General features: G+C 54.0%; 1 protein-coding gene across 1 annotated transcript in view; it reads left to right on the top strand.

Moving 5' to 3' along the window:
- EFHD2 (EF-hand domain family member D2) overlaps positions 1-18,450 on the top strand; it is a 40,081-nt gene extending 21,631 nt beyond the window's left edge. The window contains exon 4 of the mRNA XM_065529698.2: positions 18,195-18,450. Within this exon, the coding sequence (XP_065385770.1) occupies positions 18,195-18,326 (132 nt within the window). The 3' untranslated portion in view covers positions 18,327-18,450. The remainder of the gene's footprint in view (positions 1-18,194) is intronic.
- The last annotated feature ends 1,102 nt before the right edge of the window (positions 18,451-19,552 follow it).

Raw genomic sequence — 19,552 nt, 5'->3', positions numbered from 1 at the left:
CCCTCTCTAACCCCCAGTGCTTCCATCTGGTTTGGAGGAGAAGCGCTGCCAGCCCCTCAGCTGGCCCCTTAGTGGGCCTCACCCAAGATGTAACAGCTGCCGCCCGAGAGTCCTGTCCCAGCGGCCACAAAATCCCAGCCCCGTCAGTGACACCTGCCTCTTTTCTCAGGCTCTTACCCGCCCCACCCCCACCTTGGCATTGCTCCTTCTGAGGCCCTAGGGCACCACCTGACCACGTCCCCCACCCCTTTCCAGCTGCCTCTGCCAAGTCGGCCCTGGTTATTTCTCCAGCACAGTCTGGCCCCAAGTGGCTCAAGGACTTTGAAGTCCTGGGTCCTGGGAGACCCCACTCCAGGCCCTGAAAATCCCAGGGTTCAGCAGTGGGATGGGGGTGGATTCCAGCATTCTCTCAGCCTCGAGGCCTCAGATTCATTCTGGACATGGATTCTGTACAGAAGGAATCCTTTCCCCGCCTGCCCCCATCAGACCCCCACCAGAACCAGTCTCTTCTCACCCAGAACTCCACGCCCTGGCCCATCTCTCCATGGGAGACTATCTCCAAGGACCACTCACCCTGTCCAGCAGGGGGCTCCCCACAGCTGAACGGGTCTTATTATCTGTATGTACCCAGTCCTGTCATGGGGCCTGCACACAGTAGTTGCTCAGTGAATGTGGGAGGAATGAATGAGTGAATGATGTTTTCTGGGTATTCGGTATGTCAGTAACTCACAGCCCCAGCAAACAGTCACTTCTTTAAATATGTGAATTAGGCCAGGTGTGGTGGCTCACACCTATAATCCCAGCACTTTGGGAGACCAAGGGGGATGGATCACTTGAGGTCAGGAGTTCGAGACCAGCCTGGTCAACATGGTGAAACCCCTGGTTGGTGCCGTTTTACATAAAAGGCCGCTCCCTGTAGATGTCTCAAAACAAGCAAGTTTCCCTATAGCTGAGCAGCCAGCAACCTCCCTCCAAAAAAGGTCAGTTCCTCTGTGAACCTTCAGAAAGCTAACAATAGCTCTCTTCACCTGGCACCTCATCATCAATCCATTTGGCCATTTCTATGTTTGTGTACGTGTTTGAATGCGTGGCCCATGGCTCTGCTTGGCTCTACACATAACCGAATGCTTTATATGTATTATGTCATTGGCGTGTGCATTTTTGTGGACGTGGAGGAGAGTGTGTGTGCACGTGTGTGCATGTATTTGCCTGTGTGTGTGCATGTGTGTGTATGTGTTTGCATGAGTGTGTGTGCATGTGTGTGTGCATATGTGTGTGTGTGCATGTGTGTATGTTGCCTGTTCATGTATACTTGTGAATCCATGGGCATGTATACACGGCTGAGATGCGTGCTAGGAAGTTGCTGTATCTCTGAGTATAAATTAATGAGCTCCTACGAGGAGAAGCCCAGTTAATGCATTTTCCCAGGTTGATCAAGGGACATGAGAGAAACTGAGGCTCAAAGAGGTTGCTCAGGGTCTGGGTCACCCTTTCTGTCACTGACTGCGATGGAAACCAGGTGTCTTGCCTCCCGCCTTCACACCCTACTGATTTCCAAGACCGGTCACCTAGCTCAAGCCATGTCACTGCTTATGTTCCCAGTCTCCAGGCTAGAATGACCCTTTGCAAGGCTTGGCAACCAAAAGCCCTGGGTCTGAAGCAGACTGGGCAGTAGCTACTGATAAACCTGCATCACGCACGACCAACCTCCAAAATGAAACAGAAAATTCCCCACAGCCTGAAATCCCCAGACACCCCAGGACTGAGGTCACGGCAGTAAACAGGGCCCCCAGTGCACATTCCCACTCCCTGTCTGTGTATCTTTCTTAAAACATTCAACCTATTGATTTTTATATTACCAAAGTAACATATATTTGTTTTAAAAAAGAATTTAAGCTGCGTAAAAATGTGTAAGTTAGAGGCCAGGCACAGTGGCTCATGCCTATAATCCCAGCACTTTGGGAGGCCGAGGTGAGTGGATCACTTGAGGTCAGGAGTCCAAGACCAGCCTGGCCAACATGGTGAAATCCTGTCTCTATAAAAGGAACAAAAATTAGCCAGGTCAGTGGCACTGGTCCCAGCTACTCAGGAGACTAAGGCAGGAGAATTGCTTGAACCTGGGAGGCAGAGGTTGCAGTGAGCCAAGACCACACCACTGCACTCCAGTCTGGGCGACAGAGAGAGACTCTCAAAAGAAAAGAAAAGAAAATAGCCTGGCCAACATGGGGAAATCCAGTCTCTACTAAAAATACAAAAATTAGCCAGGCATGGTGGTGGCATCTATCATCCCAGCTACTCGGGAGGGGTGGAGATTGCAGTGAGCTGAGATCACGCCACTGCTCTCCAGCCTGGGCCACAGAGCGAGACTCTCAAAAAAAAAAAAAAAAGTGTAAAGTGTAAGTTAGAATCCTCCTTCACCCCCAGATCACCGTTATGAATGGTGGGGTGCCTAGTGCTCTGAACTTTTCTCTCAGGAAATAATTCCTAAGGTGGCCAGTAGGCCCAGCTCAGAAAATGACCTTCAAGGGGAGCTCAGTATGAGTAGAGGGGAAAAGGAACAGAATCTAACCAACCAGGCTGAGGCCAGGCCTTGGGGCGAATGGATCAAACCACATGTTCCAAGGGATGGCCAACCCCGAACGCCGGAGGCTCTGACGGAACTTCTGTCACTCAGTGCTTTGGGCCCTCAGAACTGAGCCCCATCTCCCGCCCAAATTAAACAGTAACCACCCAAGGTCGGGGAAGGGGCCTTATCAGAGCAGGTTTCTCTCCAAGGGGCAGTTTGGCCTTGACCAGGTGACTCACCTGCTCTTGCCTATAAGTGTGCCCAGCCCATCCTGAGGGTCAGCCAGTCCTGAGCATCCAACCACGTTGGGCATCACTGTCCTCGCTGCGCACTTGGCCTGTGGTAAGCGGTGGGGTGGGGCTGCAGCCAGCAGGCTGTGAGCTCAGGCTGGCCTCCAGGGCAAGGACAGGATGGGGGTGGGGGGCCTCTACTCTCCAGGTAAGACACTTTGGGGTCTCCTGTGGGTTCAGATGCTACCAACCAGCTGTGTGTCAGACAAGCCACAGCCTGCCTAGCAACTCTGTTTCCACATCTGCAGAACAGGGAAGATGATCTGACGTGTCCCCAGTTAGAAACGAGGTGTGGAAAGCAACACATAAGCGTCAGGGACATGAGATGCCTCATCCTGGGTTCACCCCAGGGACCATCGGGACCTGCCATTCCCAGCACCCTCTCTCCTTTGGGGATTCTCCATTCCATCATTTTGGTGGCGTTTTCCCAGATTAGGAGCCCAGGGACTTGGCTTAAATGTCACTTCTTCTCTGCAGGGCCTGGAAAAGTCATTTCACCTCTCTAAATCTCACTGGCTTTTTTGGCAAAGGAGAGCACTTAATGAAGAGTCCTTCCAGCTAACAACTACAACAACAGTAATAATAGCAGCTCCTGTTTTCTGTGTATTTACTATGTGCCAGGTGCTGTGCTGGGACCCTTACATGTAGGAGCCAATTCGATCCTCAAAACAACCTTAAGAAGTAGGGTCTATTGCCAGGCACGGTGGCTCTCGCCTGTAATCCCAGCACTTTGGGAGGCCGAGGTGGGTGGATCACTTGAGATCAGGAGTTCCAGACCAGCCTGGCCAACATGGTGAAACCCTGTCTCTACTAAAAATACAAAAAATACAAAAATTAGCCAGGCGTGGTGGCGGGCACCTGTAATCCCAGCTACTCAGGAGGCTGAGGCAGGAGAATCGCTTGAACCCAGGAGGAGGAGGTTGCAGTGAGCCGACATCGTGCCATCAAACTCCAGCCTGGGCAACAAGAGTGAAACTCCATCTCAAAAAAAAAAAGAAAGAAAGAAAACAAAAGAAAAGAAAAAGAAAAAGAGGTAGGGTCTATTAATAGTCCCATATTACAGATGAGGACATCGAGGTTCAGTGCGACTTAGTATCCTGCCTGACATCACATGGCAGGTTAGTGGAAGAGGCAGAATTTGAGTCCACGTCTGTCTCGCGGAACAGCACGTGTTCTTGACCGTTCCACACATCTTCCCAGCTATAACAGTGGACTCCGTGCTCTCTCACACACACACCATGATACAGGGGTCTAAAAAGGGACAGAAGAACACAGGTGTACCAGGCACTTGCACATATGCCAGCCACATTTTCTTTTTTTTTTTTTTTTTGAGATGGAGTTTTGCTCTTGTCACCCAGGCTGGAGTGCAGTGGCACGATCTCAGCACGCTGCAACCTCTGTTTCCCGGGCTCAAGCGATTCTCCTGCCTCAGCCTCCTGAGTGGCTGGGGTTACAGGCAGGTGCCACCACGCCTGGCTAATTTTTGTATTTTTAGTAGAGACAGGGTTTCGCCATGTTGGCCACGCTAGTCTCAAACTCCTGACCTCAAGGGATCCGCCTGCCTCGGCCTCCCGCAGTGCTGGGATTACAGGTGTGAACCACCGCGCCCAGCCAAACGCTTTCTTTTCTATGTGTTGTCTAATTCAGTCCTCAGGACAAACTCACCGGGTTAGTGTGATTCTTCACATTTCACAGACAGGGAAAACGAGGCCTAGAAACCTGGGTGACTTCCCCCCCATCACACAGTAAAGTATCAACCCCGTGTCTGCTCAGCCCCAAATCTGTGCTCCTTCCACCTGCCCACCCTCCCACCAGTTTCCCCGTGGGCGGCCAGCCCCACTCACCGGCTCTCCTGGCCTCCTGTCTCCCCAGCCTCCAGCTGCGGGGTGCCCAGCTTCCCGCCCAGCCTATCCGCCCGCGTGGTGGGAGGAGAGACTGCCCAGCCCCACAGCTGGCCCTGGCAGGTAAGCCTGTGTGGGGCTGGGACGTAGAGATAGAGAGGCTGGCGGGGTGAGGGTCCCAGGGACCCGCGGGTTGACACACAGCCCTCCCCACCCTCCTGCAGATCTCCCTCCAGTACCTCGAGAATAACAGGTGGTGGCACACGTGCGGCGGGATCTTGATCGCCATGAACTTTGTCTTCACCGCCGCCCACTGCATCAGGTGTGCAGGGATGGTACCCTGAGACCTGGCCATCACCCGGGGGCGGGAGCCTGATACTCTGCTTTTACTGAGCAGCTTCTCCACACTCCAGGCACTGGGCTACAGAAGCTACTCACATCCAGTAACTCATTTATTCAGTCAAGTATTTATCGTGCATCTATTATGTGCCAGAAACCAGCAGTGAAGACAAAGTCTGTACTCTTGGGAAGCTTATATTCTTGTGGAAGGCAGAGCGGCAGACAATTAACAAGATATAACATCTCAAGTGTTTTAAAAAATAATAATAAAAATAAGGTACTGGCCAGGTGCAGTGGCTCACACCTGTAATCATAGCACTCTGGGAGGCCGAGGCTGGTGGCAGGAGTTCAAGACCAGCCTGGCCAAGATAGTAAAACCCCATCTCTACTTAAAATTCAAAATTAGCCAGGTGTGGTGCCGGGCACCTGTAATCCCAGCTACTTGGGAGGCTGAGGTAGGAGAATCGCTTGAACCCAGGAGGCGGAGGTTGCAGTGAGCCGAGATGGTGCCCATGTATCCAGCCTGGGCAACAGAGCAAGACTCCATCTCAAAAAAAATAAAAAATAAAGTCAGAAGAGGAGAAACAGAATGAGGGGTTCTATTTTTAAAGGGATGGCCAGGGGAAGAGCTGAAAGGGGGATATTTGGCAAATATTTGGCACATTTCAGAGAGCTAAAAGGGTCTGGGCAAAGGCCTGGAGGAAGTGAGGGAGGAAATCATGGATCTAGGAGAGGGGTGTTCCAGGTGGAGGGAACAGCCACGCAGAGGCTTGGAGTAGAGACCTGTCGGTATGGCTGAGAAGTAACGAGGAAGCCGGTGTGGCAGGGGCAGCGTGAGCTAGAGGAGAGTGGGAGTAGGGGAGCTAGAGAGGAAATAAGTGCAGGTCACTGTCAGGACCTTGGCTTTGACCCTGAGTAAGAGGGAGCTCTCGGAAGGATTTCTGAGCAAAGGAGAGTGGTGGACTGACATATTTTTGTATATTCTGCAAAATATTTTTAATATATTTTATTAAAAATATATATTGCCACATATTTAATTTTATATATTTCATATATAACTTTTTTTTTTGGTACAGACAGAATCTCATTTAGTGGTGCCATCATGGCTCACTGTAGCCTCGACCTCCTGAGCTCAAGCAATCCTCCCACCTCAGCCTCCCGAGTAGCTTATAGACCCCTCCTGGGTCCATAAGCACACGCCACCACACATTCCCAGCTAATTTTTCTTCTTATTTTTGTTTGTTTGTTTGTTTTTTAACTTAGAAGCCCAAACCTCACCACAAGTTTTCTGTGTTTTGTACAGATGGGGATTTGCCATGTGGCCCAGGCTGGTCTCAAACTCCTGGCCTCAAGCAGTCCTCAGGTCTCAGCTTCCCAAAGTGCTGGGATTACAGGTGTGAGCCATTGCACCTGGCCTGAGATATTTTTAAACCCACACCGCTGGGTTCGGAATAGACAGGAGTAGGCCAGCGTACAAGTGAGGGGCAGTTAGGTGGATGCTGCAACTGTGCAGGCAAGAGTGGTGTAAGCTTGGATGAGTTTATTCTCACAGCCGCCCTGGGAGTATGTTCCAGTATTGCCTCCCCCTTACAGATGAGGGAACTGAGGCACGAGGCTACACAGCCAGGAGCAGCAAGCTCACAACATGAACCCAAGTCCCTTGACCCCAAGTCCTAGGCCCTTCCCCGTCACCCTGGGAAAGGACAATGGGGACACTCTCTTGCCCTCAAATGAGTCCCATCAAAGCCCCAAGCTCCCTCTCTATCCCACTGGCTGGCAGGACCAGGGGCCACCCTGACCTGGTCCCCTTCCTCTGCCCAGCAACAACCGGATCTACCGTGTGGCCCTGGGAAAGCACAACCTGGAGGTGGAAGATGAGGAGGGATCCCTGATTGTGGGTGTGGACACCATCTATGTCCACAAGAATTGGAGCTACGACCTGGCAATGTGAGTGACAAATTGCCCATCCCACAGCTGCTGGGGGCAGTGTAGAAGGAGGGGTCCCCAAGACAGAGCCGCAGAGCCTGTCGCATCCCACACCTGACACCCCATCCTCACCCTGGACAGCCAGCGAATGACTCTCTTACACAAAATGGCAAAATGCTGAGTGGAGACAAATACCCCTTGGATCCCCCTCATTGGCCAAGACTCCCAGGAAGGTCCACAGGAAGGCCCCCCACAGTGTCTCTCCAGAGGCTGGGCCAGGGCTCACCTTTATTGAGTGCCTACTGTATGCCCACATTGCAATAGATACTTTATGTGCCATCTGTTATGTAATCCTAACAACAGCCCTGGACAAAGAACCGAGGCTCAGAGAGGTTAAGAAATGTGTCCCAGGTCACACAGTCCACTTTGTGGCAGAACTAGGAATCAAACCAGGTGTGTCTGGGGTGGCCAGCTTTTATGTCTGTAACATGAACATATTAAAACTGGCATCTGCAAGTGCCATCTTTGGCATTAGAGTTCGCAACTTGCTATAGCCTCTGTTTCAATGGACACACAGCCAGCAGTGGTTTTGAACACTTCCACCCCCACCTCCCTCTGTTAACCCTTTCCCGAGGTGATGACATGTGAGAAGAAGCCGTCAACAGGGCAGGTGATCATGTTAGATGGTGAATCGTTTGTCCCTACATCCCCAAAGGTCAAGAAGCAGCTGGCAGTCAGGAAGTTTGTGCAGGACCCCTGAGCACCCTGGGCCTGACTCTCAACTCACAGCCCGAGCCCCTTAACCTGGACTTGTGGGGCCAGGGTCCTCCTGCCCACTCACCCTCTCCACTTTGGATTCCAGCAACGACATTGCCCTCCTCAAGCTTGCAGAGCACGTGGAGCTGAGTGACACCATCCAGGTGGCCTGCCTGCCAGAGAAGGACTCCCTGCTCCCCAACGACTACCCCTGCTATGTCACTGGCTGGGGCAGCCTCTGGAGTGAGTATCATCCCTGGCAAATCCCGAGAGCCTTCCTGAAGGAAGCAGCATGCCACCCACTTTCCCTTTCTGCCTTCACATTTTCATGTCTTTGTAAACTTTGTAACAATAACAGCTAGTATTTACTAAGCACATACCATGTGACAGACACTAACAAGGGTCTCTGAGAGATGTGGTAAGGTTTAGACGAATTAGAATTTGTCAAGTGCTCAGAACAGCACTTGGCACATAGTAAGTGTAGCATAAATAAACGAAAATAAACCATTTGGGGTGGGGGATGACATCTACCGTATAATATGCCCAAATAGATCCCAGAGGAACTAAAAGGTAAATGCAAATCATGAAACTGTGAGATACTTAGAAGAAAGTGCAGATCGCTATTTAGAAAAGCCTGGGAGAGAGGCCAGGTGTGGTGGCTCACGCCTGTAATGCCGCATTTTAGGAAGCCGAGGAGGAACAATCGCTTGAGGACAGGAGTTCAAGACCAGCCTGGGCAACATAGTGAGACCCTGCCTCTACAAAAAAAAAAAACAATTTTTTAAAATAGCAGTGTATGGTGGTGTGTACCTGTAGTCCCAAACTACTCAGGAGGCTGAGGCGAGAGGATCACTTGAGCCCAGGGGTTTGAGGCTGCAGTGAGCTGTGATCTTGCCACTGCACTCCAGCCTGAGCAACAGAGTGAGACCTTGTATCAAAAAAAAAAGAGGAAAGAAAAAAAGAAAATCTTGGGGTAAGAAAGGCTTTTTAATGTGTGACAGCAAAGACACATGATTGACAACTAAACCCCCATTTTATCCAATTTAATTTCAATCCAATTTAAAGACAACTTAACACTATAGCTTCCTTCTGCTGGCAGCCTGCTCCTGGCCCTCTGGGACCTGGGCTTGCCTCTTGATGAAGGGCAGCTGTGTGGTCTGCACAGCGTCTCAGCCGGCGCTCCCCTGGGTCCCGTCCCAGGCCTCTGCTCCCTGAAGGCCTGGGGAGGGGCGGGGCTGGGCTGGGCTGGGCTGCCCGGCTGCCTCCCTGGTCACTGCTCACTCTCTCCCCAGCCAACGGCCCCATTGCTGATGAGCTGCAGCAGGGCCTGCAGCGTGTGGTGGATCACACCACGTGCTCCATGATTGACTGGTGGGGCTTCATGGTGACAGAAACCATGGTGTGTGCTGGGGGCGATGGCATCATCTCAGCCTGCAGTGTGAGTGACTAGGTTCTGCACCTTGTCCCTACTCTAAGTGGCCAAGTGGACATGAGCAAAGGGAGGTGCAATGGACTAAACCCTTCCCCTGGGAGGAGACTGAGCGAGCCCTGGCTGGGCCCAGCAGGCTCAGGGTAAGCCCATCACCGCCCCCCGCTCAGCACTGTGGTGAGAGCATTGAGCATGAGTATCTGAGTTCAAGCCCCAGTCCCACCATTTATGAGCTGTGGAACCTTGGGAAGGCCGTTGAACCTCTGACCTCAGTTTTTCCATCTGTAAAATGGAGTTACAGTAACCACTTCACAGGGTTAGGATTAATGAGTTTAAAGGATGCAGAAGAGGCTTCACTGAAGTCTCTACACATGCTCCTCCATGCCATTTGCTCCGCCAGTCCAGGGAGACCAGAACCATAAAACATCTAAGATAATCAGGGAATGTCCTGTTTTCACACACAACCCTTTCCCCATTCTCGCCCTCCTTCCCCACCTTCCCAGGCCTCTGGCACAGCTGCCAGCATCCTCACTGCTCTGACTAGCTCACAGAGTCTTAGACAAGGAGACCTGAACAGCTAGGGAAACTGAGGCACGGAGAGGAGTAACATCATCCCAAGATCACGCAGCAAACCAAGAGCTAGTCCGACACCCCAGGGCCTCCTAGAACAAGGCCAAGGCAGCCCCAAACCACACTTCCTCTGCCTCCCTCACCATGGGCAGGCTGAGACCAAAACCGTCTACTAAGGCTGAGAAACCAACCCACATCCCCCACCCCAACCCAGCCCTGCTTCCCAAGCCTGCCTCTCGGGGGCCTGGTGGCTGATGCCCTCCCGGCCTGGTGCAGGGGGACTCCGGTGGTCCACTGAACTGCCAGCTGGAGAACGGCTCCTGGGAGCTGTCTGGCATCGTCAGCTTTGGCTCCCCGCTGGGCTGCAACACCCGCAAGAAGCCGGTAGTCTACACCCAGGTGTCCGCCTACATCGACTGGATCAACAAGGTGGGTGCCGCCTCCACAGCTGTCCCTGCACCGGTCAGCCCCTCCCCCTCACTCGCCCACCCCCTCACTCATTCATGCATTTATTCATTCATCATTTATTCACTTATTCATTCACTCATTCCTGCCCTTATTCACTCATTCATGCATTTAGTCACTCACTGATTTATGCATTTATTCACTCATTCATGCATTTATTCATACATTCATTTATTCACTTATTCATTCATTCTTGCATTTATTCACTCATTCTTGCATTTATTCACTCATTCATGCATTTAGTCACTCCTGCTGGCATTTATTCACTCATTCATGCATTCATTCACTCATTCATTCATGCATTTCGTCACTCTCTCATTTGCTCATTCAGTGATTCATTCATGCACTTATTCACACATTCACTCTCTCATTCAAGAAATATTGGTTGAGTGCTTCCAGTAGCAGGCCTTAAGTTGGGTCCCAATAAGGAAAACAGTCATCGACTCCTCCATCCATCCATCCACTGCCTTCATCAAGCACTTATGTCCCCATCCAGGTCCCACACCAGTCTCCCGCAAAACCTGACCCTCTGAGGCTATGGCCCAGCAGAGGAGAGGGATGGTGTGGATGGCCATTATCATCTTGAGAGTAGGGGAACAGAGGGTCACCCTGGGCTGGGGGCTTCCCCACTGGGGACAGGGTGTGTTGCAAGACCCCTTTGCACAATAACCTGAAATGCTGAGGGGCTCAGACCCTTTGGACAGGGATAAGGCTGGCATGTGAAGGCTGGGGGCCGCCGGCCATGCCCCCATGGACCTACCCTCCGGACAAAGCCTTGTGCTGCCCCAGAAGGTGGCACAGCCCTGAGTCCCTCACACTGTTCTCTGCTCCTCCAGAAAATGCAGCTGTGACCTGTTGCTGGGAGCGGCGACAGGGAGTCCCTGCAAGAGCAATAAACTTCCTTCTCCCGGGGCCGCCTGGATCCTTGATTTGCGCGGCCTCTGCTGCTTCCCAGCTCTCTGGGGCTGCCCCTTTCCACACTATGCAGCCAAAGAGAGACCCCACCCAGCCAGTTTCCCCCACCCTGCATTAGACAGGTGGGAAAACGGAGGCCCAGAGAGAGGACCAAGGAAGGAGCCTCCTGGGGCATTAATGGGAGGCAGGGTGCTGGGGGTGGTGAGCCCAGGGAGTCTTGCATGAAGCCGGAGGGGATGGGAGTTAAGGACACATCAGACACCTTCCCCACTCCATCTCACAAGCTGTGAACAGGTGAGACGCTGATTAAATCACTCACTTCTCTGATCCTACCTCCACCGAGGGGCCTGGCAGGTCCTCATGGCCCCCAGCTGCAGGTGGAAGACAGGGTCTCCCCAAGAGCAGCCTCCCCCAGGCCAGAGAGACCACCCCACAGGAGGATGGCCAAAGCTCAGGGACAGTCACTCCTGGGGAAGGGGCTCCCCAGCCGGGACCCCCCCAACCCACCCCGCAGCACAGACTCCGCATCTGCTGTTGGCAGGGGCTCTCTGCTTTGAGACGTGTTTAGTGAGCCGGCCCCTGTGTCCTGCCCTGTGCTGGGCATGGTGAAGGTAAAGGAAGAGGAGGAGACCCCAGCATCACCCTCAGGAGACACACGTTTGAAGAAGGCAATGGTTCCTACAAAGAATCACAGTGGTCAGAGCTGGATACGCTTTCATTGCATTAGACAGGTGGGGAAACTGAGGCCCAGAGAGAGGAAGGAGTTGGGACAGCCGGCAATGCCTGATCCAGCAGAAGAGAGTTCTCCCAAGGCTGACAAGAGGCCAAGAGGAGCCCGAGATGAAACAGACCCAGTGTCCAGGGAGGGACATGGCAGGGGGATCAGACCCTGATGATGAGGGTGGCCAGAGATGAGAGGGACCCAGTGTCCAGGGAGGGACATGCCAGGGGGATCAGACCCTGGTGATAGGGGCCTCTGACCTGGCGTGCTCCTGGGAATGTCCTGTTCTGTGGAGGTGCCCCCAGCCCACCCTCTGGACCCCTCGCTGGAGAGCCCTCGGCTGCAGCTGCTCAGACTGGCCCAAGAGTTCTCCCTTTTCTCCACCAGACTTTGTCCCCTGGGAGTGGGGACCATGCTGTGACTCCCACACCCCAGTGATGCCAAGGCAAGTCTCAGGAAAGACTTGACTTACTCTACAAGCAGTGGGGGCTACAGGGAGCCCAACACCACCCAGACCCAGGAATCCAGGATGGGGGGACCCCAGCTGTGCAGGAGACAGACCAGTAAATAGATCATTAAATTCCCTGGTATACATTTGAAAACAGAAATATGGACCGGAAGCAGAGAAACGGGACACTTAAACCAGTGTCAGCTGGCGGGAGAAATCCAGGATGGCTTCCTGGAGGTGATGATGCCCAAGCTTGGTCTTAAAATTTAACTAGAAGGTACCCAAGTACAGAAGGCAGTCCTGTTTGCTTAATCCAAACTTCACTCCCAGTTATCCTCTTCTTTTTGAGATGGAGTCTCACTCTGATGCCCAGGCTGGAGTGCAGTGGCACATTCTCGGCTCACAGCAACCTCCACCTCCTGGGTTCAAGCAATTCTCCTGCCTCAGCCTCCCAAGTAGCTGGGATTACAGGCACACACCACCATGCCCAGCTAATTCTTTTGGGTTTTTTTAGTAGATATGGGCTTCCCCATGTTGTCCAGGCTGGTCTCAAACTTCTGACCTCAGGTGATCTACCTGCCTTAGTCTCCCAAAGTGCTGGGATTACAGGCGTGAGCCACCATGCCTGGCCCTTTATTTTTTTTCATAGAGATGTGGTCTGCCTATCTTGCCCAAGCTGGTCTCAAACTCCTGGGCTCAAGTGATCCTCCCACCTCAGCCTCCCAAAATGCTGGCATTATAGGCGTGAGCCATGGCGTCCAGCCTCATTTACTCTTTAATAATCTTAAAGGTAGATGTTAGGAAGAATAACTGGTTTTTAGTATCATAGTAGGCGTGTATAAAGTGCTTCCTGTGGACCAGGCTCTGTGTTAAGAGTCTGCTTATATCGTCTCTTTTAATCCTTGCCTCCATCCTGAGATGAGTTCTTTGATCTCCATCATGTAGATGAGGAAACTGAGGTCTGTGGAGTTAGATGACTTGACCAAGGTTATCCTGCCAGCAGGTGGCAGAGCTGGGGTTTGGACCCAGGTCAGTCTCAGCACAGTTGACGTAACCACAAACCCTCAAGGCCATCTTCAATCAGGTTGACCCCGGAACCTGGCTGATCCCCTGCACTAGACCACATCAGAGCCCAGGGCACCGGGCAGATGGCCACTCTCCAGGAGTCTCTTGGGAATGGCCTCCTCCACGGCTACCTCTGGGGGCTTCACCTCCCACCCCAGCACCTGGCCTCTCGCAGCCCCAGTCACCTCCTCTTGGTGATGGACTCTTTGGCACCACAGCCAGCCCCTATATTGTCCCCCTGGGGGCCCGAGCTGACCCTGGATGGAGCCCAGCCCCAGTAATTGATTGGCCCTTGATTGATAGAGGCGGCCGTTCAAATCATGGTTTGAGCTGCGGCCCAGCCAGGCCTGGGAGCTGCCAAAGACAGAGGGATCCACAGCCCACGTTTCCATCCAAGTTTGGACACTTTATCTGCACTTCCTCTGAAACTGAGCTGCCCCTGGCTGCAGAAGAAACCCATCCATTTGAATAATAGATAAAGCTGGGGCTGAGAGAGAGAGACATGGGACCCAGAGGCTGGGACCTGAACCCCTGACCTGCTGGTTAGGGGGCTGGTGGCCCCACCGATAACAGCCCTTCTGACCTAATCCGGACCTGGAGGATTGCTGAGCACGGGGGTTGTAAAGAGAAAGCGCTGCGCCGTCAGGAGGTTAGTGGAGGTGATTCAATCTTGTTTTAGTGGCGGCGACGGCCATTTATGCAGCTAGCTCTGTGTGCTGGGAGCTGTGCTGAGTGCTTGACAGGGATGGGCTCAGTCATTCCTCACAGTGGCCCATGAGGGAGGCCCCCTTGCAGCAGGGTTCTCAGCCTCAGCACCACTGGCACTTGGAGCCAGGTCATTTTTTTTTTTTTTTTTTTTTTGAGACAGAGTCTCACTTTGTCACCCAGGCTGGAGTGCAATGGCACGGTTTCAGCTCACTGCAACCTCCTCCTCCTGTGTTTAAGTGATTCTCCTGCCTCAGCCTCCCAAGTAGCAGGGATTGCAGGTGCTTGCCACCATGCCCAGCTAATTTGTGTATTTTTAATAGAGACGGGGTTTCACCATGTTGGCCCGGATGGTCTTGATCTCCTGACCTCATGATCTGCCCGCCTCAGCCTCCCAAAGTGCTGGGATTACAGGCGTGAGCCACCGCGCCTGGCCGGCCAGGTCATTCTTTGTGGTGGGGCCACCCTGTGCGCTATGGAGCTTCCCTGGCCTCCACCCACCAGATACCACCGGCACCCCCCGCCCCCAGGTATGACAACCAAAAACATCTCTAGATATTGCCAGATGTCCCCTGGTGGGCACATGCACCCCAGCTTAAGAGATGCTGCATTTTGTGGCTGAGGAGCCCAGGCAATTTGTCTCCAGAGCCCGATTGTCATCGCTGACCTTCCTGGGAGCCCAGGGTCAGAAAGCGGCAGGGGCTTTGCTTTCGTGGGGGGCACTGAGGAGGGGAGTCCTCGTGACTTGGCTCCGGAAAGACTGAGTCCCTCACCAGGTGCCCCTGCACAGCGCCGTGGTCATGTGGCACCCGCCCAGCCCTCCAGCAGGCAGCAAACAAAGTCCAGAGGTGACAGGAGAGGCCTCCGCTGTGTCCCCAGAGCCCCTCCAGCTCCAGGTAGAGGCTGGACTGCAGCAGCTTTGGCCTGCCTGACCCTCTGAGTCCCCACCTTCTACTGCCACAGAGGTGGCCACTGCCCACAGGGGCCGCTGGCCCATCCGCCTCCACCCCAGCCCTCACCCATCAGTGGGACAGAAGGCCCCAGGACCCTGTGTTCCCTCCAGGAATCCCAAGACCCATCTTTTCTGTGCTGCGTCACTTCCAACTGAGAGGTGACAATGTGCTAGCAGCCCTCACTGTCAGCGCCTCCTCAGCCTCGGCGTCCACTCTGGCGGCACTGGAGGAGCCCTTCAGCCCGCCACAGCACCGTGGGAGCCCTTCAGCCCGCCACAGCACCGTGGGAGCCCCTCACTGGGCTGGCTGAGGCCAGAGTCGCCTCCCTCTGCTTGCGGGCAGTGTGGAGGGAGAGGCGCGGACGGGAACCGGGGCTGCGTGTGGCGCTCGCGGGCCTGTGCGAGTTCCGGCAGGCGCAGGCGCAGGCGCGGGCTCGGCGGGCCCCGCACACGGAGCGGCAGGCGGGCCGGCACCACCGGCCCAGGGCAGTGAGGGGCTTGGCACCCGGGCCAGCAGCTGCGGAGGTTGCGCCAGATCCCCCAGCAGTGCTGGTCCGCTGGCGCTGCACTGAAATTCTCGCCGGGTGTAGCTGCCTCCCCGTGAGGCAGGGCTCGGACCTGCAGCCCGTCAAGTCTGAGCTCCCCTAGGTGCGGTGGGCTCCCGCGCGGCCTGAGCCTCCCCAACGGGTGCCGCCCCCTGCTCCAAGCCGCCCAGTTCCATTGACAGCCCAAGGGCTGACGAGTGCAGGCGCAGCTCCGGACTGGCGGCCAGCTCCGCCTGCAGCCCCAATGCAGCATCCACTGAGTGAAGCCAGCTGGACTCCTAAACCGAATGGGAACTTGGAGAACTTTTATATCTAGCGGGAGGATTGTATGTGTACCAATCAGCACTCTGTATCTAGCTAACCTAGTGGAGACTTGGAGGACTAGCACTCTGTGACTCTGTGTCTGACTCAAGGATTGTAAAAGCACCAATGAGCACTCTGTGTCTAGCTCAGGATTTGTGAATACACCAATTGGTACTCTGTATCTAGCTAACCTAGTGCAGACTTGGAGGACTAGCACTCTGTGACTCTGTGTCTGACTCAAGGATTGTAGAAGCACCAATGAGCACTCTGTGTCTAGCTCAGGATTTGTGAATACACCAATTGGTACTCTGTATCTAGCTAACCTAGTGCAGACTTGGAGGACTAGCACTCTGTGACTCTGTCTAGCTCAAGGATTGTAAACGCACCAATCAGAACTCTGTCAAAATGGACCAATCAGCTCTCTGTAAAATGGACCAATCAGCTCTCTGAAAAATAGACCAATCAGCAAGCTGTGGGTGGGGTCAGATAAGGGAATAAAAGCAGGCTGCCTGCGCTACCAGTAACAACCGAGATCAGATCTACTCTTTAAGTGTGGAAGGTTTATTCTTTTACTCTGCAATAAATGTTGATCATTCTGGTTGAATGCTGTGTTTTTGAGCCGTTAAACTTATTGCGGAGGTCTGCAGCTTTACTTCCGACGCCAACAAGACCATGAACACACCAGGAAGAATGAACAACTCCAGACACGGTGCATTTCAGACACGGTGCGTTTAAGAACTGTAACAGTCATCCCGCAGCTCTGCAATTTCACTCTTGAAGACAAGAAGAACCTAAACCTACCGAAAGGAAGAAGCTCCAGACACATGAACGTCTGAAGGAACAAACCCCGGCCATACCATCTTTAAGAACTGTAACACCACAAGGGTCCACGATTTCATTCTTGGAGTTTGAGACCAAGAGCACACCAATTCTAGGGACACAACCACTGAGACTCACTGGCTTGCGAAGTATTTATATCCCTCGCAAAAATGCTCCCCTCACACTCCAGGCATTGTCTGTGTTCTGCAGTGGCGCCAGGACATGTGGGGGAGGGACTGGGCACAGCAAATGGTGCAAGTTTATGAATCCAGGAGACCTAGTCTGGAGACCCAGCTCCTTACTGCTGTGTGATTGTGGGTGGGTCACTTAACCTCTCTGAGCCTTGGTTATAAAATGAGGTTATTAAAAGTATTAAGTAAGCAGTTTGCAGCGTAAAGACACATTTCAGTACGTGGTTATTAGGTGTTCAAAGTACACTTACCTAGAGAAGGTGAAGGGAGCTGGGGAGCCTGGAAAAGGTGCACAAATGAGACATTCATTCAGAAGCTCAGGCGTCCAAGACATAGAGTTCTGGGACACAGGTCCCTGTGTTGTGCTGCTGTCACCAGCACTGTCACCCAGCCAGTTCAAGGCCTTAGGGGCTGCACAAGGCAGCTTTAGGTGTGGAAAAACCCATTTTGGCTGGGTACAGAGGCGCACGCCTGTAATCCCAGCACTCTAGGAGGCTGATGTGGGAGGGTTGCTGGAGCCCAGGAGTTCGACAGCAGCCTGAAAACATACACCACATCTCTACAAAAAAATACAAAAGTTGGCCAGGCATGGTGGCATGCACCTGCAGTCCCAGCTACTTGGAAGGCTGAGGTGGGAGGATTGGTTGAGACCTCCTTAGGAGGTAGAGGCTGCAATAAGCTGTGATCGCGCCTGAGCAACAATGACACCCGACCCAAAGAAAAGAAAAGCCCATTTTACCAACACAGGGATCACTCTCCCCAGCCCCCATCTTGTCTTCCTCCCACGCTGTTCCCAGAGACCAGTAGGGCAGGTGTTTGGTTGATAAGAGAGCCCAGCTGGGCAAACAGCACCTGGCCGTCTTTCACCAGGCTGTGTGCTCCAGGAACCAGTGGTGCCTTCCCAGCCAGGGAACAGGCAGAGAGGCCACCCAGGCTCTTACTACACAGAAGCCGGTCAAGAGGGACTTGCCTCCAGCCCCATCCCTGTCTCTGCCAGGTTGTGGTGGTAGAAAAAAGAGAACCTGAGTGTGCAAGGCGGAGGGGAGGTATCTCTGTCGCCCGATGCTTGTTCCCGGCTTTCCTACCGCCCCGCCAGTCGCCGCCACTCCCTGCAGCACTGCGCCACACTTCCCTGAACACACCCAGGCCGCCTCCTGCCACCTGGCTGTGCCTACTGCAACCTCCGAGGGGGTTGCAGTGAGCCAAGAATGCGCCGTTGCACTCCAGCCTTGGTGACAGAGCGAGATTCCGTCTCAAAAAAATTAAAAAAGAAAAAGCAGCTGTAGCACGGAGACCCCCCCCAACATACACCATCCAGCCCTGACCTCTCACCCCCATGCCCCCACAGGTCCAGGCCATCAACATGTCCAGCCGCTTCGAGGAGGAGATCAAGGCGGAGCAGGAGGAACGGAAGAAGCAGTCGGAGGAGATGAAGCAGCGGAAAGCGGCCTTCAAGGAGCTGCAGTCCACGTTTAAGTAGCGGGGGCTGCACCGACCGCCGTGCTCCGGCCCCAGCGTGGAGGGCGAAGGCGGCGCATGGGAGGCTGAGCCTGAATCCTTGCCTCTGTCTGATGGGACCACTACTAAAAACCTAAAATGTCTGTGAATGGAGCAAGTTCAGGGGTCTCACGGAGATGGCCCGGCCCCTCCCCACTCCCTTCTGCTCTTTGCGAGGCCGCGACACCGGCTCCCTGCCTGGCCCGGCCCTCCCTGGCAATCCCTGGGCTGTCTTGCACCCCTGACTGCCCCGCAGTCTGCTCCAGCACTGCCCCTGGCCCAGCTCGTGGCACTAGGTCCCTCCTGGACCCATGTGCCTGCCCACCACCATCTCCATCCCCTCGACCTGGGAACCCCTGCCCTCCTCCAGCAGGCCGCACCGCCCCCAGGGCCCCCTGCCAGCCCCTTCCCAGACTGGGAGACAGCAGAAGAGATAGAATCAGGGCTGCCCCCACAGAGTGGGACCCAAGGGGCTTATTGGAGGCACGAGGGGACCCCTCCCCAGGGGCTCTTCCTCCACCTCTGCCTCTTCCATCTACTGAAATGGGAGAGGGGGTGGGGAGCTTCTGTTCTGGTGAAGGGACCTAGGCCCCCAGCATCCCATGCTGACTTGGAGACCCCCAGATCTCTGGGGCCAGCCAGGCAGGGTGTGGGGGCAGCTGTGCCAATCTACCTCACACGCCCACCCCCTGCCGGGCATGCCGTGGGATCCTGGGCAGGGAAGGCTCTGGGGGTCGGAGACACCGCTCCTTAGCACCCACGCAGAACACCCTGAGGGTCCCAGGGGGCTCTGGAGAGAGTGGGGTGGGAGGAAGACTTGGCGCCTTCCTAGGGAAGGAAATGAGCGCTTCATCTTGATTCTCCGAGAAGTGTCCGAGAAGTGCTTTAAGTGTGTTTGCATGCGCCAGGCGGTGGGCAGCGGGGCCCTGTCCAGCCCTTTCCTGCCATCCTTCCCCAGGTGATGTCCACCGCCTTGCCAGCGACCTGCCTGTCATGCCCGGCCCAGTTAGGCCACAGCTTCCCACGTGCTTGCTGACATACGTATGCCTGTGTGTGGTGTCTGTTGCTGTGTCGTGAAACTGTGACCATCACTCAGTCCAAACAAGTCAGTGGCCCTCGAGGCCACAGTTATGCAACTTTCAGTGTGTGTCATAACGGCGTCATTGCTTTTTAAACCCGATAACTCTTTATTTTAGTAAAATGTCCCAG

The sequence above is a fragment of the Macaca fascicularis genome, chromosome 1, assembly GCF_037993035.2.
Source record: "Macaca fascicularis isolate 582-1 chromosome 1, T2T-MFA8v1.1".
Classification (NCBI taxonomy): Eukaryota; Metazoa; Chordata; class Mammalia; order Primates; family Cercopithecidae; genus Macaca; species Macaca fascicularis.
Note: the sequence above shows the minus strand (reverse complement) of the source record. Positions and strands in the feature narration are given on the sequence as shown.